Here is a 25,570-nt window from a genome sequence, read left to right on the forward strand (position 1 = left end):
GAAGCAAAATGTTTATTTCTACTCACATATTTCTCAAGAGCCGTGTTATGTGAGAGAATAGGAGTTTGAATACTCTTGTCCCCAGCCTGGACTGTTCTGCTAGCCCTGACCAGTCTTCCTGCCGCCCCAGCTCCCAGCTTCTTCCCTATGAAAAATACTGACATGGTTCACAGGTATAGACTATAGACAGGTATAGACACGGGCGTTCCATCTTTACTTCCCCACTCACCTCTCACAGCCCCATCTCATCTTTTGTCTTTTAAATGTTTTGTATTTTCACTGGAGAGAGAGACTGTTGAATTTTCAATGGAGAAAAAATGATTCCTTGGTAATAGATCTGCTTTCTTGGTTTCATTGTGTGTGCACCTGTCTATACTTGAAGTGTAGCTTAGTCCCTTTCTGCTCATGCTACCCGGGCTGGGGGCAGGGTAGTGTCTGCCCCACCCAGCTGGGAACCTAGTGCCCTTGAGTGTATGGGGGGGGGGGTTGTTTTGTTTTGTTTGAGACAAGGTCTTGCTGTATAGCCCAGACTGGCCTCAGCTTGAAGGGATCCTCCTGCCTGCCTCAGCCTCCTGAGTTCTGGGATTACAGGCATGCGCCACCATGCCTGGCTCCCTTGAGTGAGCTTTGAGGGTGCAATCCAGCTCTTTGACTTTGATGTTGTGAGTGTGATGGTCTGAGTGGGATCTTGTATGTCTGGTCTGTTCTTCTAGGTCTTTGTTTTCCAGGTGTGAATGTGCCTAAAACAGATGTGGCCTCAGGTGGCACACAGACCTGGTGCTGGAATTTACTCCTTTTTTCATTTCCTCTTATGTCTAGGACCCTGATGGTGAACCTTTAGAGACCTAGCGCCAAACTGCACCCCAAAACTCATTTACCGCAAAGTGCCAACACTGCAATTAAACCTTGAATACTGAGGTTCTAGTTTAGAAAACAACAACTCATACATTAGCATCTGTTGTCTTAAGAGAAAAACACAGTTAACAGACATGACGTAGACACTCCACCACTGGTTTAGAAGGGTGTCACCATTTGGTGCTGGGCTGTCCTGAAGACTGATAAGTGCCTGCCAGTCTCTCTTTAACCAAGACAGAGCACCCCTTGGGCCACAAAGAGTAGAGCCAATCACTGGCTAGAATGTAAAATCATTGTTCAATTTTTTTATAGTTACCGCAATTATTCCATCAGGGCTGATTTCCCATTTATAAGTAGTAGTAGAAAATGTGTTTTAATGCATTTACAGAAGTTCAGTGTACAGAAAGCTTGGACATAAGTTGCAGTACAGTCAGCAGCCAGGACTGAAGAAATCACAAAGATGGGCAGTGGGGTGCTGAGGAAATCCTGCTCCATAGGCCTTTTAGGAAGGGGGACAGGTATCTGAGTGAGGTGTCTCTGCTCACATCTTTCCGTTTCCCATTCTAGGCATGGATCCTGAAAAACTAGAGCGAATCCAGCTACCGGTGCCAAATGTGGCTGAGAAGACCACCTACAACCATCTGCTGGCTGAGAGACTCATCAGGATCATGAACAATGCTGCCCAGCCAGGTGCCAGCCTGGGGATGTCTGTCTTGGGGCTGTGGAGTCAGAGGGACTGGGTCCCCAGACTGGGGCCACACCCCAGGGTTCTGGACCTGGCCCTTCTAAGAATCCAGGCAAATCTTACTTACTCCCTGTGCCATGTCCTGGGCCACCAGTACCCTCCTGCTTGCTACAACTGTGTCTTTATCTGAGTCTCCTCTTTCTGTCCCCTAACCCTGAAACCATCTCTTTTGCTCCACACCCAGTCCCTCTCTGCCAGTTTTTCCAGTGTCTGCAGCCCTCCTCTCTGGGTGACCCAAAGGGAATAGGGGTCAGCTCCTTGGCAGGAACTTGCAAAGGTAGCAGGGTTTGGGGTGGAAGATCCCATTCCCCTCCCTTTGGGCTACAGCAGAAGTCCTTGCAGGGACAGTGTAATAGCAGGCAGGCTTGGCTGGCTGAGCCTAAAAGGGAATTGGCACAGAGGCAGGCAGGAGTAAGGCTGCTCAGAGGCACACAGACCTGAGGAGGCCCAGCAGTGATCAGAGGGTGTTAGTCACGGGGCCAGCAAAGGTCATTGAGACTGGTCAACATTTTCCCAGTGTTGTTCCTGGGGTTTTCTACCCTGCTTAGGAAGGCCTATTTTGTGTGCATGTAGCTTTTCAGTTTTGAGCGTGGATTTACTCTTCTCGTGTGTTTTGTTCTGACTTTTAAGACATTAACAAAGGCCAAGCAGAGAGTTGTGTGGGGCTTTCCCCAGTGGCCCATCCTGGTCCCTGATACCTCCATGCTCAGAGACATGGTCTGGAGACCCTGTCCTCCCTCACTCTTTTCTTGCCAAGACCTTGCCTCGAAATAAGCTTAAAGAGTCACAAGGAGATTTGCATAAGAGCAGTTCTTCTTTGAGCAGCTGCAGATGCCTCTATGAGAGGTGGCAGATGTAGGTTTGGCCTGTAGAGCACCTGAAGTCTGCCATTTGTCCAGTTGTGAGCCCTAGGCAAGTAACTTCACTTTTCTAAGTGTCAGTTTATAGAGGCACCCATTGCAATGAGTTTTATAGAGGTTTCTTGTGAAGGTGTATGTAAAGCACCTGGCACCATGCCTAGTTCACAGTAGGTTAGCATACCAAGCTGTGTCAGTCAGAACTTGGTTACAGTTAGTAGAGAACCCACCTCAGACTACTGTAAACAGTACAAGCAGAAGCAAAGCTGTGTTGGTGGTAAAGTCTGCCAGAGTCTGGCCTGAGGTGCATCTAGATCTAGAGGGTCAAATGTTTTCAGGACTATGTTTGGATTCTGCCATCTTCTGAGTTGGCAGGGTAACCTCCTGTAGCTCCAGCTGTCCTCTCTTCTGGAGCTTTGCGTATGCTCTGTGGCAGACACTTTGGAAGGGAGATCTCAAAGCTCTGTTTGCAGAGTACTTCATGGAGACTGGAAACACTGGCCAGGTGAGGAGGTGGCTGCAGTGGATTGTAACACATGTGCCCCTCAGGGCCCACCGTGTTTCTGTTTTCTCCGTGCCCAATGCAGGGACAGACTCTCTTGCTCAGCAGTCCCTGCTTCCAGCCAGCCATAGAATTAAACCTCACTGGCCTTGACTGACTCCTCAACTGTCCTCACCCAATCACTGCCACCCCGGGAATGTAACACCCTGCCCAGCCTGGGTGATGTGCCTACCCCTGGAAGGGGGAGCAGTGCCACCAAAAATCACATGGCTAGGGTGGTGCTGGGGTTTCTTCAGAGGAAAGACGGGTGTCATTCCTGGAGATGTGGAAAGACAGAAACAACAGTAGCCCACAGAGGGCTACTTCCTAGGCCCTTGGAACACTTAGCCTCTTTTCCACATCCCCTCTCCCTGATAAAGGGACTTCAGAGATCTATTTGGTGTGCCTTAGTGACACAACACATGACACTAACAACTTGGAGGAGAGGCTTATTTGAGCTCATGGTTTTTAGAGATTTCAGTCCTTAGTCAGCTGGCTCCAAGGCAGGAAGAGTAGGGTGGAAGGGTCTGGCAGAGGAAAGCTGCTCAAGTCATGGCAGCCAGGAAGGGAGAGAGCAAAAGAGCCAGGAAGGGAGAGAGACTCTTCCAGCTTGCATCCCCGGTGACCACCTCTTTGGACCAGACCTCACCTCCTAACAGCAAGTCAGCTGAATTGCCCCATGACTTAATTACGTCCCAAAGCCCTGTCTGTAGGCATGCGAGCCCTTTGGGGTGCATGCCTGATCTACACCATAACATGGTAATTGACTGGAAAGGGGGTTGGCAGAGGGGCTCCCTCTGTTCCCACTGGGTCGGGCCCCATAGGCTCACAGCAGGGCAGGCCAGAGCCTGTGTTCCGGGGCACTGTTTCTGGGGCTGCAAGGCTGACTTTGCTTGTTCCACAGATGGGAAGATCCGCTTGGCCACGCTGGAGCTGAGCTGCCTGCTCCTGAAGCAGCAAGTCCTGACCAGCTCCAGCTGTATCATAAAGGACGTCCACCTGGCCTGCCTGGAGGTGAGGCCACTCCCCTCCCCCTTCCCGTGGGCCCAGAGGGCAGAGGAGGTCAAGAAGGGTCCAGATTGGAGCTCCCTCCATTCCCCTTGTCCAGGAGGAAGTTCCCTTCAGCTGAGACTCACTTGAAGGAACAATCCACTTATTCTTCAGATTTTAGTAGCTTGTTACAATTATTTGGTTCTGTTTTTGCTCCCAGGATTTTTAAATTGTTCCTTTTTTACTGTGAAACTTTCATACATATACAAATATACACATTACTTATAGTTTCTGTGCTACAATTTATTAAGTTTTGATAGTTTGTATTGTCCACATGCCCTTATTTCCATGTTTTTAAAGAAAATTTAGGAAGTACAAGGAGGTAAAAAGTAATAACTATAGTGGACACTTGAGTGTGTCTGTGCAGGTTCACTCACATATATGCATACACCCTTAGAAAATAATTCTGTATATTGTAAAAGTGGAGTCATGATGGCCATCTGTGATAACTTATTCACCCCCACACACACATTTAATTTAATCACATTGCATTGCCTCACCTTTGTCAGTTTGAGTTCTGCCTCCCACCCCTCCTCCCACTGTCATTAGGAACCATTTTATATATTAAGGATATTAGCCCAACATCTGTTTTACATGCGCTCTGTTTGCAGAATTGGTAACTAACCTGACCTGCTTGCCTCGGTAAGACCATGCTCTTTCTCTTAACAGGGCGCGAGAGAAGAGAGTGTCCACCTGGTTCGGCATTTCTATAAGGTGACTGGAAGTCTACGGTGTCTTGTAGAAGGGGACACTGGAAGATTATATGCCTGCAGTTATTCTTTGTACCTGTGATCACTGAATAAAAATGCTCGATTTCATATTCTCCAGAGCAGTGATCTCTGAGCTTTTTTTTTTTTTTCCTGGCACTGAGGATTGAACACAGGGCATTTACAACCCTTGTTTATTTTACTTTTTATTTTGAGACAGGGTCACACTAGGTGCTCAAGCTAGGCTTGAACTTGCGGTCCTTCTGCCTCAGCCTCCCAGCATGCTAGGGTTACAGGTGTGTGCCACCATGCCCAGCTAGTGGTGTCTGAATTTTTCATGCTCTCTTATTGTAAACTTTTTGAGGACTCCTAGTTTACGACAATTTGTTTATCAATTACTTATGAGTATTTATGAATTTATGTGTAAATCACAGTCATACACATATGACTAATACCTGAGGAACTTATGTTCATGAGTTACATATGCTAATATTTACTTATGAGTGATTTATGATTTTATATACATGTATATTAATTATATGCATATATACTAAGAAACCCCAGGAGGGCCTCTGAACTTTTATATTAGGTATAGGGAGATTTTATAAAGCACTACTATGACTTTCAGAATCTGAAGGATTTGTAGAGATTTATCTTCTGTTCCAGATGATTCTAAAATATCAAATTGTGTGTGTGTGTCTGTGGTTATTTTGTTTGTTTGGTGTAATCCTGAGAATCAAACCCAGGACCTGGCACATGCTAGCAAGGATTCTATCACTGAGATACTCAGTCCAGTTTTGCTTAGCTCTTAAGGCATATGTCTATTAGGACTGGTGTAATAGAATACTATCAACTGGGTGGCTGACTAGCAATGGAGATTTATGTCTGAGTTCCAGAGACTAGGAGGCCCCAGATCAAGACAGATTCAGTGTCTGGGGAGGGCCTGCTTTCTTGTAGATGGCATCTTCACATTGTGTCCTCACGTGGTGCGAAGGGGAGACAATCTCTGTGGCCTCTTTTGTAAGGTCATCCTCATGATCTAATCACCCCTAAAAGACCCTCACATCCTAACACCATCGCCCTAGGGGTTGGGTTTTGACATACAAATTTTGGAGAGACATAAACATTCAGACTTTACCCTTAGGCAAGGCCTATCATTGTCAGCCATGGTGGATTAATCCATTTGTCAGACAGTCTTAGTAATTTTCTGAATTTTGGTCTCTATATCTGATCTTCTCAGATCTTACTGGTGATGATTCCCCCCTTAAAGAGGCTAATGCACATCCTCCTAGCTAGGGGAAAGATGTCAGTGCTGCCACAAAGCACTCACCTGTGCTTTCATTATTTGTATTTTTTTAAAACTGCTATTTCAGGAATCTTTTAAGCCACAATCCATTATTGTCAGTGTTTGTTGAGGTAAAACCAGGTCCTGTAATCTGGAAATCCACCTCAACAGGTTCCATTGACCCCGTCGAGCTACAGTAATGACATGCCCAGACAAGGGTGGCACCCTGTGGGCACCATGCACTGAGGAGGAAGTCCCAGTTTGGCCTTTAAGTGGGGACATACCCCTTCTAGAAAAGCCCAGAACAAAGTAGAAACCCCATAGCTGAGTTAGTCTTTGACTGTCTTTCCAGGATTGCTGCTCAAAAAATTTTGTTCCCCCTTCATTCTCCAAAGCTTTGGGGTTGCAAAACCAGAAAGATGTAGAGGTAGGCATTTTCCCTGAGATTGATTCTCTTCTATTAACAAAAGGAGAGGCATTTAAATTTCAATTCCCTTCTCGCATACAGATTTCTCTCTTGCTTTTATCCTATTATAGGCAGCTAAGTTAGACAGAAATTAATAGACAGACAGGGATGGGTCCTTGAGAGAGAGAGTCAGTGCAAGAGACAAAAGCACACCAAAACTGTGGTTGGAGGCGCTTCCATTGAAGGCCAGGCCTCAAGATTAAGATGCAGTCACCAGGCCTCAGGGATAAACATTAACTTGAGAGTGTACTCTGATTGGTATAACCTGGTCCAGTAAAGTCCAGATGGACATCAGTCACCCAGGTGGATGACCAAGCATCTGGACCCATCCCTTCCCAAAAATGCCTCTGTTCTTTCCAAGTACCCTTGCTATTTGACTCACTTCCCTATTGGATCAATATTAGCTAAGCAGCTATACTTGTAATCCTATAGGTTGATTATTGTTTGACCCATGCTTTACCCACATTGTGACTTTGCTGTATAAATTACCCCTGACAAAGGGCCTCAGTGGCAACCTACTTCTGGGACCACTCCTGTTTCTCAGGAGCTATTTTTCAATAAACCTTTCCTACTATAACCTCTGTTGTTCCTTGGAATTCATTCTTTGCTTTCCAGGGATACGAACTCAGCATATCTGACATCTCGCAGGTTGGGAGATATATTTCACCTATATCGCTCTAGCACCTACACCCTACGTATAATGTCTCTGAAGCTTTTGGATGTTCTCAGGGGTTGTCAGTTCTATTGGTGCCATGCAAGAATCTTCAAGTTCATCTGTAGTTCTAACAACTGGAAAAATGTAAAAAAGATCTCTGATCTATGCCTTTTCCCACCCCAACTGTGTGTGTGTCCCAGGACTTAGGAGGCAAGACAGCTCTAACAGTCATCGTCTAACCGAGATGGCAGTGACAGTGCACACTAACATTTTTCCAACTCTAACCGAGCAGCAGGCTCTGCACTCTGCATTTTATGTCCATTAACTCATTTCACCTTTACAATGAATGACCCAACAATATGGGCCTGTTCTTTGTTGGTTTGTTTTTCTTTTTCTTTTGCTGTCCTTGCAGGGAAACAGACTCTCTGAAGTAGACTGGGATTTGGTCCCAGGTTTGTGGGTCTCAGAACCCAGTTTCTACCCCTGATCCTGTTCTGAAGGGGACCTCCTGGGCAGAGCCTCAGCCTGAAGACCTATAAGACCCCAAATGCTTGCCTCAGAAGCAAGCGGAAAAAACCATATAATTTTATTTTTAAGCATTCTTAGTTATACTCTCCCTCTCAGAAATGTGGAACTTCTCATTTTTAAGATGATGACTTAGCCAGGATTTCCTATTTCTTCTGTCATTCTCTTAAGTGGGTGATATTATGTACATTTTTTGTGTGTGCTAGGGGTTAAAACTGAGGCTTTTGCTCTGAGCTATACCCCCATTCCTTTTTTAAATTTTTTAGTTTGAGACAGGGTCTTGCTAAGTCACTAAATTGCCCAAGCTGGGCTTGAACATTCGATCCTCCTGCCTCAGCCTCCCAGAGTTTTGGGATTACAGGCCTGCTTTCTGATTAACTGCTTTGACAGAAGACCTCTAACTCAATATGCTTTTTTAAAAAGGAAAAACCGTTGAATGGTGCAATTTGAGATTCAGTCTTTCATTCAAATGTGTGTTCGTGTTCACGTGTGTATTTTGCTTCCTGGTGATTTACGAGAACCCACTAACAAAAAACAGATGGCCTGAAAAGCTGAGAGCTAGAGTTTATAATACTGTGTTTATGGGGGGAAAAAAATGAATAATCTCTTCCTCCCTTTGTTTTTAGGGGGAAGAAATTTTTTTGGACATGTTTGAAGATGAGTACAGGAGCATGACAGTAAGTAGGGGCTGGGACTCACCTGTGTGCCTCCCAAACCCAGAGTTTCTGTCTGACTCTGAGTGGCAAAGATTGGTGGGGAAGTACATTTAAGACGGAGCCTGTAGATCCCCATCACCACTAAAATTTCAGGTTACTTTCATTCCCCCTGTGCTATGTCTGTGAGATGGGTCAGAAAAGTTCGCTTTGGTTGAATGGTTCAGGAGAGGGGTGTCTAAGCTGCGTACTTGCTGCATGCCAAGAGTATAAAGCACATTGTATATATTAAATCTCTTAATCTTTATATCAACCAAAGGCTAATGTCATTGCCTCCTTTTTGCTGATGAGGAATCTGGAAGTCAGAGGTCAAGTAATGTCCCCAAATCTGTCTAAGCTTTTAGTGGCAGAGCCAGGCTTCCACAGCAAAGCATCTCACCTCCTGACCCCCTGCCCAGCTCCCTGTGTGGCGCTGCCTCCTTCCTTGCCTCTCCCACTCCACCGGAAGGTGCTGGCGTGCTTTGCCAGCACAGGCCCCTCCAGCAGGTGATAGGCTAGGAGATCAAGGCTTTCTATCTTGTTGTTCCTCTCTACATCTCCAGCACCTATCCCTGAGCAGGCACTCTATAAAGAGATGATAAATTATCCTTGCATGGACATTGCTCACCAAAGTGTGAAGTAATTTGGGACATTTATAATGAACCTAAACATTTAAAGTGTCAAAAAGAAAAGGGCAGGCTGCTCAGCTAAGTGGCTCCCTGGCTTCCTAGCCTGCTCACTGGGGTGTGGACAGCAGAGCCCTCACCACATTCCTGTCACTGTGCACCTGAGGCCTCTGGGGAGCCTTTTCCAGGCTCCAGAAGAGCCCAACCAAGTGCAGTGGCCAGGCCTCCTTGTGACACATGCTCTGCTGTTAACCGTACCTTGCTGCCATCGATGCACTCAGCCCCCTGACATTCCCCAGCCCTTCAGAAGGCAGCTCAGACTTCTACTCTTCAGACCATTAATCAGAGTACAGTGGATTAGAGGTTACTTGCCATTTTATTTCTCCATCCCCCTTCTGCAATGTAATCGCCCACAGCTTGGTTTTGTTTGGAAATGTAGCATTCACGTGCTGTTTGTACGGTGGAAAAGCTCAGACTCCTAAACCCTGCTCTTGCTTTTGTTTGCTTACTAATTGTGTGACCTTGGGTAGGTTGCTTAAATTCTGAGCCTTGTTTTTTTTCAACTATGCATTGGGGCCCATTCCACATTGCTGCCCAGGTTGGGTGTGAAATGCCCATTGAGACGACTTGTTCGAAAAACAATATTTGTTTCTTCTCCCTCCTACTCTAGGGAGCTTTCCGGGTTTTGTTTTAATCAAATGATGATGTGTCCTGCCGAGTGCCTGATGTTCTAGAGAAATACAAAGATGACACACCCCAGGCCTAGGAGCTGAGTCCCTAGGAAATCAGCCTCTGAGCAAAATGAGGTGGAGACAGGCCCTAAAGCACTGCTAGAAGGGCGTTGATAAAGCCAAACCTTGGCTTTTGATCCTTCCCTCACTTCCCTTAGTGCCCCCAGTACAGTGCTAAAGGTATGTGGACCCAGCATCCATCTCCCTCATGGCAAGCTGTGAGGGGTCCCTAGGAAGGCTCTAAAGAGTCGGGGAGTAGAGCAGAGGGGACTGTGAGCCAAAGAGAAAGGCTGAGAAAGTGCTGCTGGAACGGCAGTGCCAGCAGGTATGGGTGGAGCAGAAATGGGGCTCTGCCACCCCTGCTGGTGGACACAGGGATTGGGGCAGCAGACCTCAGGCCTTTGGCAGCAACTACTTAAAAGTGTCCACAAGGAAAAGGCAGGCAGCCTGTGCTAATTGGCTCTGTGGCCCTCTGGCTTCAATTAAGGAAAAAATCTGCAATTTAGAAAACAAAATAAGATTGTTCCTCCCACTTATGGCAGCCCCGAAGCGTGGTCCTATTCGAAACCTAGGTTGACAGCACTCCCTGATTCCGTGTGGGTGCAGGTCGGGGGCTGTGTCACCTGCCCCTGTGCCCTCCTCCATCTCAAGGGAAGGACCTTCAGTGAGGCCTCCTGTGATGTCTCTCCTAGATGAAGCCCATGAACGTGGAGTATCTCATGATGGACGCTTCCATCCTGCTGCCTCCAACAGGCACACCACTGACGGGCATAGACTTTGTGAAGCGGCTGCCCTGTGGTGACGTGGAGAAGACCCGGCGGGTGAGTGAGTGCCAGACCTGTCTCTCCAGGCCAGGGAGAAAGGGGCTCTGGTCAAAATCCAGAGCCTGCCTCCAACACAGCTGAGATACCAGTGGAGAGCTCCTCTCCCACACACCTCCCACCCTTTCGCAAGCAGGGGCTGGAATGTCATTGCACAGGCACTATTGTGGCTGCAGGCAGGCCACTTTTGAAGTGCAGAGAAAAGCCTGAGCCCTGAGCTCAGGAAGCCAAAGCCAGGAGGCAGGGCTTCTGTGAACTGGGCACAGAACAGCAGCCAGTGTAGGTGGTGAAGGTGGTATGAAATCTAAGCCCAGAGATCTCAGGACCCCCAGAGATTGCATGATGTTAAGTGTCTGGCTAATTTTGGCTATTTCTAGCTAATTTAGGCACACGCAAGTGAAATTGTGAATCTTACCGCCCTGTGGGAGAAGCAAATGTGAAGAGCAGAGAGTTCTCAGAAGCAACTGGAGCAGGCACTTCCCTTATCAGCACTTTTTGCTGAAGCGGGTGCTCTAGGAAGCGATCTCAGCCACGCTATTCATGGTATTTTATCTTCTTTGTAAGATCACAGTTTCTTTCTTAGAAAGCAACACAGCCTTTTCCTAGAAAATCATTCCCTAGAGATGTGAATATCAGTGGATAATTTAGAGGAATTCATTGCACCCAGCTCTGGTTATTAGCCCGCATCTTGTGAGTTAATCTGTGTGCCAGAGTGACAGAGGTGTTTCACTTTGGGATCTTGGAAGGCAGGAGTGACGTGCTGTGTGACCTTCCTCTCCCCAGATGGCACTTTTGCCTCGACAGCAAGGGGTGGGGTGCAGAGGAAGTGGGGCCCATGTGTCTTGGGTCTGTCCATTTTCCCAGCTGTCTGAGCAAACCCACAGACTCACCACAGGCCCAGCATGCCCAGCTGCTGCCACCTTCCTTTCATGTGCTGCTTCAAGCACTGTCACCCCACTGGCCAGTTTGTTTGGGTGGTAGTATCTGTTCTTGGTATCCTCAGCTTTCACTGGAAGACTTGTTCTGAAAAGGGGGGATCCTGTTGATGACTCCACCTCTATGCTGACAAGTTTGCCCTTCGCTGCTTGTCCTAGGAGGTACTTCCCAGTGTGGTTCCTGCAGACCACCCATGCTGGGGCTGATGTGTCCTGGGTCCAAAAGAGTCCTGCCACAATGCTTCAGTTAAGCCTCTGACATAGAGGAGCAGGGCCCAAACACTGCCTTCCTTAACTACTCTATAAATGACTGTTCTTTGCTATAAAGTGGCGTCTTCATATCTGTTTTTTGCAATGGGTTTCCTTATTTACTCTCACACCCACTCTAGGAATTAAGCACTGTTGCCACATTTCACAGAGGAAGCCTCTGAGAGGCAGCAAAGGTCAAGCAATTTGCTCAAAGTCACCCTGGCTGTGAGGTGCTCAGCCACCCATTGACCCCAGAGCCCAGTCCCTTAAGCACTCTGACCCCTTGCTTCTCGCTGCAGCTGTCATTGCATCTCCTAGCCCCTACTGGGGCTGAGCACAAGGATACTGAAAAAATAGCCCCTCCCTCAAGGAATTGGTCTAACAGGCCAGAGGGGAAAGAGAGCATATTCCACCGACCCCATCGTCACTAAAGTGGCATGACGGCAAATCCCTAATCCCAAAGAGAACAGGCACCAGAGAGGGTGGCCATTAAGCCAGGGCTACAGCAATGGACTGGGCACTGAGGGAGGCAAAGGCATGTTGTGGCATCACTGAGAAGCTGCAGCAGAGTGGAAAGTCAGGAGGCTGGCGGGGGAGAGGCTGATAGGAACCAGATCAGGGAGCCTTGGGGCTGATGAGGACCTTGGCCATTACCTCTTAACACTGTTTCATGACATCATGGCTGCTTGGCTGGGGCAGATGCCTGTCCACAGGAGAAAAATGGGAGAGATTAGGGGTAAGCTGTCAGGCATTTTGCAGAAAGAAGGCTGTGTGTTTACTCTAAGTGACTGTCTTCATCTGCAGGGTAGAATATGCCTGCCTTTCCAGAGTTACTGTGAGGACTTGATGGAAATTATGCACCGAAGGCTATGGTCAGGCCCATTATGGCAGTGGTTCTCTTCTTCCTTTTGCCCTTGCATCCCACAGTTCCAGGACTATGCTGCCCACCTTTCTTGCCTTGGATGGAATGCAGAATCCAGATGGCTGGCTGAAGCACAGATAGAGCCCCTGGGGGCACCTGGGCTTCCCTGGTGGCTCCTGTTAAGCCTTTGTGTGTCTGACCAGTTTACAAAATCAGCTCTAGAGTCCCAGAGACCCTGGGTAGCAGAATGAAATAAAATAGGGCAGGCCCCTCAAAGCAAACTCATCCACTTTAGAAGAGCTTCCCTTTTGTGATCTCAAGAATCAAGCCAGCAAGGTGGTACACACTTGTAATCCCAGCACTGCAGGAGGCTGAGACAGGAGCATGAAGGTTCAAGTTCCACCTGAGCAACTTAATGAGACCCTGCCTCAGACATTGTCAGTATTTCTGTAAACTAGTACAACCAGCGGTTGTGCTAGAAACTAGAAATTCCATTCATCCCAGCTGTTCTCCTTCTAGATGTCTTCCCAAAAGAGTTAAAGTCATCATATTACAGCAGTACATGTATACCCATGTTATAGCGGCACATTTCATAATAGCTAAATCTTGGAAGCAATATATGCCCCTCAGCAGATGAATGGATAAAGAAATGTGGTGTACTACTCTTCCATAAACAACAATACATTTGAGTCATTTGTAGGAAAATGGATGCACCTTGACACCATAATGTTAAGTGAAATAAATTAGACACACAAGGTTACATATCACATAGTTTCTCTTACATGAGAAACCCAAAATGTAAATAAAGAGCAAAATAAAAGATAGATGATACAAAGTAAGGAGATATATCTTTCTCAAATGGGAAGGAGATCAAGTGATGGGGGTCAGGGAGAGGGGGAAGAAATGAAAAGAGAATTAAGATGTGTTATATACATGTACTGAGTCCACACAAGGAATATAATCATTATGTATTGCAACCATATACTAACAAAAATTAAAAGGGCTGGGCATGTAGCTCAGTGGTAGAGTGCCCTAGGTTCAATCCTCAGTACCAGAGAGAGAGAGAGAGAGGGAGAGAGGGAGGGAGGGAGAAAACACTTCTGAAGAGAAGTTTTGGCCTCTCAACTCAGTCCATCTTGCTGCAAGGCAGGTGTCTGGTCTCCCGAAGCTTAGATCCTAAAGCCCATTTCATAAATCAGAACACAGTGGTGTGCTGTGAGTTTGAGCTAAAGGAAGTATATAGTTTAGCAAGCATTTGAGGCCTTGGATGGTTAAGTTTTTTGCTGTATCCAGAGAACATTCCATTTTATCCATTTGGATTCAAAGGTTTCCTTTTCTTGCCACCCCCACCCCCCCACCCCAAGTAGACTTTTAAATTTTTTTAGGAGGCTGGTAATTTTTTAGAAACCCTATCATTTTTTTCCTTAAGGACTTGTCCAAGAAGTTAAACAATCCTTACTGATAATCACTCCTGATTTACAAACAAGTCATTCATACACTTGTGGAAGAGATGCTGGATTCCTGTGTGCCAAACACAGTGCTGTGCCTGGGAGTGCAGAAGAGACCAGGGCAGAAGTCCCTGCTGTCTGGACCTCTTTTTACTCAGAGAGTTAAGAGCACCAGCCTCCTAAAAACTCGCAGGTGTCATAGCAGGCTACAGTCAGGACTTTGTTGGAAGCCTGTGGCCTGATTGGGCAGGATGAGGGGTTCTGCTTTAGGCGGAGTGATCAGAGAAAGCAGCTCTGTAGTCTCCTCTGAGCAGAAACCTGAAGGGTGAGAAAGAGCCAGGCAGAGTTAAGGGTGTGCTTCACAGACGGGGCCGGCTTGGAGTCCTGAGATTCGAAGGAGAGTAGTGTGTGCAGGAGACCAGGAGGGGGCCAGTGAAGGCAGAGGAAGAGGGAAGGGGATGACAGGAGGAAGTAGGCTTGGTGGGCCCCTGGGAAGCATCCGGCAGTGATGTTGCTTTCCCTCTTATACATTATAAATTACACCATTTATTCTTTCATAGGACATACTTCTTTCACCTTTTCCAGGTGCCAAGCACTGTGCAAAATGCAAGGATAGAACAGTGAACAAGTAATATAAAGTAAGACCAAACAGCAAGAGTCCCATTGCACCCCCTAAACGCTGAAGGGAAGTTCATGTCATGATAAAGAGATCCACTGAGAACACTCAAACAGAACTCTGAACTTGGGCTGGACCCAACCTGTGCATAGCAGCAGGTGAGAAAGGTGGTTAAGAAACAGTACAGGTTCATGAGTCAGACCAACTGCAGGCCAAGGCCCAGCTCTAGCTGTGTGACCCGAAGCCTGAAGTTCCTCCTGTGCCCTGCCTCTCTGCTGTTGCCCACAGTAGGTAAGAGCGTGGCTGTGATATACGGCAGGTCCAGTGCCTGATGGACAGAAAGGCTCAGAAGGTGTTGGCTGGACAGTGGTGGTGCACTGTAGCATCTTAGATAGGCAAGAGAGGCTCTTTAATGATCTGAATTTACCAAGGCTGAGTGCTGGAAAAAAGAGTTGGGGGGAGGGCTTTTGTTGAATATCAAAATCTGAATTTAAGCTCTGTAGTAATCTTGGAAGCCATTATGAAATACATCTATTTGAACTTGGTTTTATTTGTTCCCACATTCTAGTTCCCTGTTCTCTTTTGTGCTTATCGCTACTGACCTTAAAGAAATAGAATATTTTTTACTTTACTTTTTGGCTATGTGTTACACGTTAAAGAAAATACAATAACATTTTAGCATTTCAAAAGTATGGGGAAAATTTTTTTCTCATTATTTCATCAACCTAAACAAATGACCCATAGACATTTGTGTCTTGTCCCATCTTTGCTTGCAAATACATCCTCGCACATTGGCAGAGAGTGTCCCGTGGTCTTGCTTTCATCTCCCACCCCTTTGTTCGCTCTTCACTGTAGTGCAAGAAGCTTTTTGTATTGTGATGTAGTTTGGCTTTATTTTGTGTTTCAATGCTGGGGATGAACCCTAGGGTCTCGTGCGTCCTAGGCAAGCGCTGTGCCCCAAGCTACATGATGATACACTTTTAACAAGTCTGAGTTCTTATGATTGCATAAAGGTTTCTCTGGTGACTTCTGCCACCATTTACTTGAACTCTTTCATTTTAGTAGACATTTTAGTTGCTTCCACTGTTACATTGGTTTAAACTGTAAAGAACTGCTTCATGAATACAGTGTTTTCTTTCTTTTGAATTATTTCTTTAGGATAAGTTCCCAGACGTGGAATTTCTGGTTCAAAGGGTATGAACGCTTTTTTGTGCCTCTCTACACATTGCCATGTTGCTTTCCAGAAGGTTGTGCCATGTTAAACTGCTTCAGCACTTTTTAAAGAATAACTGACTCTCACAGCCATTTCCATGCCTTGGTGGGCTTCTAACTTGGGTGACTGTCGCCTAAACTGCAGCTTGCAAATGCAGCAGGGAAGCGGGAGGATGAGGATGGATCAGCCCCAGGGCTTAGAGAACCACCGTGCCCTCTTGTGGCACCTTTGTGGTGGATCCCCACGGTGCCCCCCTTCCAGAGCACCAGCCTGGGCTCGGGGAATTCCTGTACTCACCTGAAGCCCAGCCTGAGTCCAAGTCTGCCCGACTCCAGAGCTACCCTCCTTTCCTACTCATTGGACTGATCCCCAGAAGCACTTAGCTGGCCAGAGTTTGCTTCCAAACTCCTGCAAGCAAAGAAACTGGAGACATCTCTTTTATATTTGAACTTGGTCATCTGTCCCCCAACCTTTCCAAAAGTTAATCTCTTCTTCCAGGGTCAGTCTTCCTGGTAGTCTATGGAAGAATCTGAAGGAATGCGTTCTTATTCCTTTTAGTAATACTTTCAAATTTGCATCTTTATTTCGCAAAGCAAACTAGTTGATAAAACCCTGGGTCCCAAACCTTAAAGCTTTTGAAGGCCCTCCAGTGAGCATGGTTGGAAGAACACAGACCCAGAAAGTCATTATTTCTGGAGTGACCTGGAGCAAGCAGCCTAACATCCCCAGGTTTTGGTTTCTCTCTATAGAATGGGAACCACACAGGGTCATTAAAAGGCCAGAGATGACACCACACAGACCCGCACAGTCCCTGACAAGCCACAGGCCATCTGAGGACCGTCATGCTCTGGTTTTAGCATCCTTTTGTAGACTCAGGGAGTCGTGGGGCTGGTCCCATGCCCACCCGGTCCTTGTAGAGGCCAGTGGGAGGCCAGTGTTCACCTGTGAGGACCGCCTTGCCCTGGGGGACTCTGCCTCTTCTCCTCATGGCCATAGGCCTCTTGTATGGTCCCTCCTTCTCTTGGGAGTGGGGAGGAATGGGGAAAAATAGGAGGATTTTATTTTATGTGTGTTTTATATATATATATATATATATTTTTTTTTTTTTTTTTTTTTTTTTTTTCTGAGACAAGATCTTGCTATGTAGCCCAGGATGGCCTCAAACTCACAACAGTCCTGCCTCATGCTGAGATTAAGACACGTGCCACCTGCCTGGCCTATTTTATATTTTAAATTATTTTACTTTTACTTGTTTGTATTCTTGGAAATATTTTCCACTTGTCATTTGCAGAGCAAAAGCAGTGTTTTAGCAAAAAGCCTACATTAAGAGCCGATTCTGAACTCCTTTCATATTCACTGGAAAGCTTCAGTTTTCTGGTGATGGACTGAAGAAGCCACACACAGTTCTAGTTTCTCATCCCCTGGCTGGGGTCCTGCTGGGGTTCTGCTTTCAGAACCCTGGAAGGTATGGGATTTGACATAGACATGAAACATCATCTTGACTCTCATCTGCTTGAAGTGGGCCTTTTCCTTTCTTTATTCCTCAACCCCCAATGTCCTGACTCCTAATTTGAGAACTCTAATGCCAGATATTTCCAGCGACCACCCACATCTTGGGCATTCTGCATTGAGCAGGCACGGGGATTGGCATTTTCCTGGTACGCTAGGCTAAGTGACACAACCGCCTGGCATTGCTGAGTCTCAGTCCCTTTGCAACTGCGTGAACCAAGGTCGCTCTACCCTCTCAGCTTCCTGTTTTCCTCCTTGAAATCTCAAAGTTGCAGTAAGTCACTCATGGTAGGTGCTTACTAAATAGAAACTCTTTTGATTTTTTTACTTCGGTACCGGGGATCAAACTCAGGATCTTGCACTTGCCAGGCAGGCGTGGTGCCGCTGAGCTACATCCCTGGTCCTTCTTTTGGTTTTTTTTTTTTAATGAAACTATACTTCTTTTTCTTCCAATGGTTGTCTTTATGAAGACTATACTTTTAAAAAGTGTTATGGGCCGGCCCAGGGATTTAGCTCAGTGATTCTGCGGCCTGCCTCACAAGTGCAAGTTCCCGAGTTCAATTCCCAGTACCAAAAATAAATAAATAAATAAAGTGTTAGAACTAGGACAGATACTAATGCCACTACCACCATCACAATCTGAACACTTACTTTTCTCTAGAGCTTGTAGTTTATGGAGAAGTCTGCTTATTTCAGAACAGGTCCTGGTAGTAAGAATGCTCTTCATTTTCTCATTAGGGGACCGGTTTAAGTCTCCCAGCAGTTTGAGGCCAAGGCAGGTAGCTCATCAGCATCCACCTTGCCTGGGTTATCAGGAGGCAGTGTGAGCCCAGCTCTTTGCAGGCAAGGTTTGTCCCTCCTGGATGGAGAGACATCCTGCTGTATGAAGGGTAACTTCCCCTCACATAGTCCGAGAACAACAGTTAGCATTGGGACGGTGAACAAGGAGGCCCAGAGGTACACTGGAATTCATCTTTGTGTGGCTCACCAGTGGTTTGTCCCCATGCCCTCCTCTACCCAGTGTGGTGCCTGATGAGTGCCTTGTTGAGGCCCCTTTTTGGAGCCCTGTGCTGGCTGCTTCCTCTCTAGTATTATCTCAGAACCTCCTAGCAGTCCTGAGTTAGGAATTGTTATGTGCATTTCACAGATGAGGAAAATGAAGTTCACAGAAGCCAGGGGCCTTGCCCAACACGGCAGAGCCGGGAACTCAATGCAGACCTGTCTGTCTGACTCTGGAGCTGTGTCCCTCAGTCAGTCACCTCCAGTCTGCAACAGAGAGAGGCCAGGAGTGTTCTCGGATGTGGACTGGCCCTCTGCTACCTGGCTCTGGTTGGTGGTGAGCCTCTTTCCATGGCTAAAGGCTGCTTCATGTGCAAACTTGAATGACTGGCTTCTAGGAGCTCTGCCTTTTTCTTGCTCTCTGGAAATGCCTGCTGGCCACGCTGGATTCTGACAGACACTTCTTCCATGGGCCAGGAATCCTTGTGCTGGTGGAGCTGCCTCTGCTTGAGGGATATTCAGGGGACATCATGCATACCTGCCAGGTGCCTGGTCTCTCACTATCACTATGTACTCCAGTTTTAAGGCTAAGGACTGAGCAGCAGAGGGACTTCCAGGGAGGGGCAGGGGCAGAGATAGGGTTTAGTTGGCTCTGTCACCAGCTCTGAAACCAACACACCTCTCATCCCCTTGTCTCCCTAATGAAACACTTGGTCTGGTTTCTAGTAGCCCCTCTGGTTCTGTTGGAAGAGGCCTGGCCCTAGCCCTCCCTCAGAGCAGGCCTTGGGCAATCACTCCACTTCCCTCAGTCTGCGTTACCTGGCGGTGAAGTGGGGCTGATTGCCATGCAGGGAGCATGCGGGAGAATCACAGGAGTCTTGAGGAACAGATCCTGGGGGGACAAGGGAGGTAAAGTGACTCCAGCCTGACCCCATGGATAATGAAAGCGGTTTGCTGCCCTGAGAACCTGTGCCTTGCTGTGAAAGCACCAGAACCACAATGCTAGAAGAGTGGGCTGTGTTTTGTTTCCTTCCTTTCATTCTTTTTAATCAAGTCACAGTGCAGTATCTTGACGCAGGCACCTCACTGAAGCACCACTGCCATTTCACTCCTCTCTTCTCTCTGCACTGTTGTCCAGGCCATCCGTGTGTTCTTCATGCTGCGATCCCTATCGCTGCAGCTTCAAGGGGAGCCTGAGACCCAGCTGCCATTGACTCGGGAGGAGGACCTGATCAAAACCGATGACGTCCTGGACCTGAGTGAGTTGGCCCCCCTGAGTCACGCCAGGGGCCCGGGGTCATAGGACACACCACTGGGAGAGTTGGGTGCATGGCCTATGACTGTGGGCAGTGTGCACATTCTGTGGAAGTTCTGAAGGAAAGAGTCCCAAGTGTGGATTCTGCCTTCCATATGGCCACAGCAGCACTGCTTTGATGGTATTGTGTGTTAAGGGTTTTCTAAGGATTTTTCTGCTAAAGCAAGAAAGTTTACAAAAAACAAATCACCAGTGTCTAGATAAGCTGAGTGCTTTGGCAGCCAGGGAACCATGTGTGCTTTCTGTAACCTTGGGCTACTTATTTCACTGGACAGTGGTTCAGTGTTCGCATCTGCAATATGAGGCGAGTATTAAAGGAAATAGTAAGTGGGGTGGATTTTGAATCACCGGTGGTGCACTTGCCTAGCATCCATGAAGCCCAGAGTTCAATCCTCAGCACTGCAACAAAAAAGAAGACATGCTTATAAAGCCTGTTCGTGTTCCCATAATCTTTATATTTTTACAGTCTTCTCTTTCCTGCATTTGTCATGGGTATGTGCACACTAAAGGACACCATGGTTTTCTATTTGTTAAAAGCATTGTGGTAAATTAGGAGTCTTTGGTTCTAAGAGACAGAAACCCTAATTAGGCTGGCATATGGGAAAAATGGGGAACTGGCTGATGTCACTGGAAAGACTGGGAGTGGTTCTTCCTTCAGGCATGGCTGGATCCAAACAGCATCATCAGGAAGTTTCCCTTCTCCATTTCTCAGCTGGTTTTCTGGACCAGCTTCATCCTCAAAAGGGCTCACACCACACAGTGGGAAAATGGCCACAGACAGCCCCAGAGTTTGTCAGACCAGTGAAGCAGCCCTGATGGAAGAGAGCTGCTCTTTCTATAGAAGTTATGGAGAGGTCTAGAGTAGAGCCCTCCTTAGCCTGGCTTTGATTGTAGGACAACCTTGAACCAAGCAGTGGTCAGCGGAATATGAGGCACTGGCTGGCTCAACTGGGGTCACATGGCCAGCCCTGGAGGTGAGAAGGCCAATTCCTTCTAAACCCAATCAGCTGAGACTGAGAAAGGAGAAGCCCTCAAAGGATAATCTTAGAGAAGAGGTGAAAGCTAGGCGGGCAGAAACAGCAGATAGCCACTCTGAAGTGTTATTGTTGCTGTTTGAAATCAGCTCTGTTGGGCCGGGGATTTAGCTCAGTGGTTCCGGCACCCGCCTCGCAAGCGCAAGGTCCCGAGTTCAATCCCCAGTACCAAAAAAAAAAAAGAAAGAAATCAGCTCTGTTGAGGTATAATTTATATGCAGTAAAATTCACCAAACTTTTGTGTATATTTCAGTGAGTTTTGGCAAAACTGTTTAGCTGTATAACCAGCAATCATGATGTGAACTATTGAGTGTAGGCTTTCAAGCCTTCCTTTACCTGCTCTGACTTTCTTGAGCAGGTTACTAAAACCTCCCAGCACTATTTCCTCGTCTGTGAAATGGAGGTGGGCTTTCTTCTGTTACCAGATTGTTTTGAGGAGTAAGTGAAATATAATGTGACCAAACACAGTGCCTACCACATAACTGCACACAGCAATCTGTAGTCGGTGTGGTCTGTGCCTTAAATGGGATGATGCTTGTAAAGAACATAGTGCGCTGCCTAACACAAATGATTCTCAGTCAGTGAGAGCTCTGCATAGACTTGCTTGTCCAGTTTCTTCGGTCTTCCTGTTGTTTGTGCTCATTTATGTTTCACTTTCTTGGAAGAACAAAGAAGCTATGACCCCACTATGCTCTGTGTCCATCTCCTGTGGCCCTCTCACACTTGAGAAATGGCCACAGGGGTTTCTGTAAGGGTTTAAATTGATCGAGTTGGCTGGGGAGAATCATAAACCAGTCTTTCTCTGATTGGATCCAAGGAGAGAAAGGGAAATAGCTTACCTTAAAGGGACCACCCCAGCATGGCAACAAGAATGTTTGCATTCATGAAATGGAATTAAATTTTATGCTGGGAATCACATCCCACCCCCCAGGGATGGCCTACTGAAGTAAAGGTTAAAAGTATTTCACTTATCAATATTAATTGATTAGATTGCTAGTTGAGATCATTTAACCGAGCCTTTTTGGGGATTTGGCCATTAAGAAAGTAATGGCTATCTGTCTTTACCCAGCCTGATTGCAAATTATGTCTTTTGCTAGAGAGGGTGGCATTCTGAAATTACTAGAGATTATAGATTTGAAAAGCACATGGTATTAGAATAAGATGCATGTGCTATTGGCTGGTTTCTTTTTTTTTATTTTTAGTGACTAAGTGCTGGAATGTCTCACCTACTATTAGATGGGATAAAAATCACTGTACTTAGCATTGCACAGAATGCCTTCCATGTATACAAATAGTAGGTGAAGGCTGAATGACTGGAAGCTGGACCTGTTTCTGTCTACCTGACAAATTTGAGGAAGCTGACTCAGGGAGGATACTTGGGATTGCTCAACTGTTATTTCCCTGATAAGCTTAAAGGAGAGCAGGCTCTACACAGCAGGAAGCGATGACTTCAAGTGTGTTGACTGACCTCACACTTTGATAAGAAACCACGCATAAAGACTGCTCTGAGCACTTCAAGTGTTTGCTGGCCTGCAGCAGGTCTCTGGGCTCCTTGTGGCAGGTGAGCACTGGCACAAAATGTTCTTCTACCCAGGAGCGTCGGGGAAGTGGTCACCACTAAGGAAAGAAGCACACTGGCTGTGCATACAGCTGTCTCGGTTGTCGCTGTAGAGGACAGTCACATAGGGAAGAGGTCACAAGCTGGCAGCCATCTGGGCCATATGTTTGAAGGAAAGAGGCAGAGGAGGAAAGAAGGGGGAGGGGAGGGAAGGGGAACAAAAGATAAGAGAGATGAGATTTTTTAGAGAGAATAGTATCATGATTTTCTGTTCACCCAGTGTTATCCTAAATAGTTATTAGCGTTTTGCTAAGTTATATTTCATCTGCCCACCATCTTTCTGTTTAAAATACACCACCTACTGGCTAAGTGTATTAAAGTAAATGGAAGACATCATATTAGTACATGTATAAATGCTATCCTAACAGATAAGGACTTTTCGCTGCCCTTCTCAATTGAATTGGTTGCCACCATTTGTAAATGTGGAGGTGGGGGGCAGGGGCAGCCGCTGTGGGAGAGGGAGCTGCCAACCTGGCCCTGTTGACGTGATTCGGCTGCTTCTGTTGTGGGTGGAAGGAATAAACTCTGTGACCTTTCCAGGGGTCTTCAGCTTATGAGGCTTAGTGGCTTTACCTTTGTATGATTCCAGAAGACCTTCCAAAGAGGGCCACTGGGAAGATGAAATAAGATCATGTGTGTCAAGCACACAGCACCATGCGTGGCACATAGCAGGCACTCAGTGAAAGGTGGCTGGGATCCCTGCTGCACTTGCTGAGTAGGGAGCGTATCTCCCCGGGGCTCCACAGGGTAGCATTTTTGCCTAAACAGTGTTCTCAGGAGTAAGTATATTTTGAACTGTTCAGACCAGTTCATCACTCGTATGATAACACTGTTCTGGGGATAGGAAAGATGGCTCTGGCTTCTTTGGCTGGAGACAGGGCCTGGACTGCACCCCGGTCATGGGACTCCTTCCCTGCAACTTGTGCTGCTAACCAAGAGTGCTCCAAAGACAGTTGGGCTTTGAGGAGAAGCCACAAGTTCCTGCCTGGGATCGGCACTGAGCCTTCTGAAAGACCCCTGCTTGTCCCCAAATAACATGGGCCATCATAGTCCTAAAGAAATTCACCCCTGGGGCTGGAGATTTAGCTCAGTGGTTTCACTGCGTGCTGAGCAAGCGTAAGGACCTGAGTTTGATCCCCGGTACCAAAAAAAAAAAAAAGAAAGAAAGAAATTCACCCCTCATTCAGAGACTCTGAGATACCAAGCGACTGGGCCCATTGAATTTCCAGTTTTCTTCCATCAGCAGTTGTGTGGTACTTGAGATTCACATATTTGTAGCTGTAGCTTGTGTTGTCAGCCTTGAATCTTGTATTCTGATTTTGAAAATCCATTCATGAAACCTACCTAATGAAAATCTGTTTAATGAAAATCCATTCATTCACTCAACTGTTTATTAAGCACCCACTGTATGCCAGGAACAGCATCAGGAGCTGTGATGTGAACAGGAGCAAAAGCCAGACTCAGCCTCTCATCTTGTGCTTTCAGGTTGGGGGATAGGAGGGTGTTGGGGGGAGTGGACCACGCATAGGTAAGTAAGTAAATGCACAATTGCAGACTGATTAAGGTGGCTCCATGAAGGTAACAAGCAGGGTCCCTGCTGGAGAACAACTGGAACATAAGTCCTCTCTGAAGATGGGCTGTGCCAGGACCAGATGTTTTTTCTATGAGAAAATGCAGAAATAAGGACGGTCAAGGTAGGAGAGAGCTTGGTATGTTCCAGCACCTTAAGGGAGGCTGATTTGGCCAAATCTCAACCACAGACTTTCCCCCAGGGATACCTGTCCTGAACATACAAGGGGTGATTGAAACATACAGTTATGTTAAAGTTTTTAAAAACTTACTACAATAAATGACACATTGCCATTAATCCTCCTCAAAATATGCCCCCTCACTTTGAACACACTTATCCCATTGTTCTTGCCACTCACTTTCTGAAGCAATCCTCTTTTGGGGGTGTCTTTACAAAATGTGATTAAAAACTATGGTGAATGCTATTGCTGAGTTCCATCCAGCAGAAAGGCCGCCTTGTGAAAACAGTATAGCGTGTCCTTGTCCACCTTATTCATCAGATCGTGCAACTTCTGTTTCTTCCCCAAAGTCAAAATGACCATGAAAGATAAACATTTTGAATCATTTCAGGACAGCCATGACAGTGCAACTAAAGACACTGAGACAGAGGACTTCCAGAGCTGCTTCAGAAAGTGGCAAAAGCAATGGCAAAAGTGTGTTCAAAGCGGGGCGGGGGGTGGGGGGGGTATTTGGAGGGAGATTAAAGACAATGTGTCTTTTACCAAAATAAATTTGTTTTTTACTTTAAACATTCACCCTATTTTTCAATCTCACCTCATATACTTCTAAAACTAGCACTGCCAGTGCCTATGCACTGTGCTGAGGGGTTGGGAAGGCCATGAGTCTTAGTGGTTATGAGTGTGGGCCCAGTGTGCCTGGACTGGATTCCAGGCCCTATCCTGGCTGCCACTTCTTATGCTGCTGAGATGAGTAGTCCCTCTCCTGGTGTTTTCATTCCTGTGCAGTGGGAATTATGGGGAGGAGGTAATGAGCAATAGATGTGCAGTGTGCAGAACTGTGCCTGGCACAACTGCAGAGAGGCCATTTAGGAGGTTCTGGCAGAACCCAAGGGTCAGTGCCAGTGAGCACAGGGGGCAGGGATGGTGTGAGGACAGCAGTTTGTGGCCACTTGCCATGGGGAAGCTAGAGATCTGGGTTGACTCTGCAGCTCCGAGCTTGGGGTAGTCACGTGGAGGGGCAGCAGGATGGTGATCCCCTCGTCAGGAGGACCATACCTCGGGGAGGACCTTATTCCCAGCCAAGATGACAGGGTTAAGTGGGCACCTATGTGGGAGGTGCTGTGAGGGGGCTCAGCAGGCTGGCAGAGCAGGCAGGAAGCCCCCTCATGTCTGCCCCTCAGAACCGGCTCTCCACATCAGATCATAGATCTCACAACTGTGGGCTTCAGTAGTTGCATCCTTTCCATTGATTGGCACATCCTGCATAACCAGCCACAGTTACTGGACATTGCCCCTTTTACTGGCTATACCCCTGTGGCTGTTCCTCAGAAGATCATCGCGGCAGATCATTAGCACCTACATCATGAGCTCTGTAAGAAAAGGTCAAAGCCTTCAGAGAAATGTCTAGGAATAAGCTAACCTCTGTACTCCAGGGCTGATGGCTCACTCAGGCTTGGACACATTCTCA

At 46.9% G+C, this 25,570-nt stretch overlaps 1 protein-coding gene across 9 annotated transcripts in view; it reads left to right on the forward strand.

The window, feature by feature from the left end:
• Positions 1–25,570, forward strand: part of Clec16a (C-type lectin domain containing 16A) — a 224,433-nt gene that overhangs the window by 106,775 nt on the left and 92,088 nt on the right. For 5 of the 9 annotated variants that reach the window (XM_087202956.1, XM_087202950.1, XM_087202952.1 and 2 more), the window contains exons 13-19: positions 1,423–1,545; positions 3,903–4,012; positions 4,718–4,762; positions 8,313–8,363; positions 10,428–10,556; positions 15,825–15,860; positions 19,526–19,646. In XM_087202956.1, coding sequence (XP_087059082.1) covers positions 1,423–1,545; positions 3,903–4,012; positions 4,718–4,762; positions 8,313–8,363; positions 10,428–10,556; positions 15,825–15,860; positions 19,526–19,646 — 615 coding nt within the window. The remainder of the gene's footprint in view (positions 1–1,422; positions 1,546–3,902; positions 4,013–4,717; positions 4,763–8,312; positions 8,364–10,427; positions 10,557–15,824; positions 15,861–19,525; positions 19,647–25,570) is intronic. The other 4 variants (XM_087202954.1, XM_004864890.4, XM_087202955.1 and 1 more) reach the window with 1 other exon arrangement.

This window comes from Heterocephalus glaber, unplaced genomic scaffold (genome assembly GCF_053883595.1).
Source record: "Heterocephalus glaber isolate CG9 unplaced genomic scaffold, H.glaber_assembly_v1.0 deba00001781, whole genome shotgun sequence".
Taxonomy (NCBI): Eukaryota; Metazoa; Chordata; class Mammalia; order Rodentia; family Bathyergidae; genus Heterocephalus; species Heterocephalus glaber.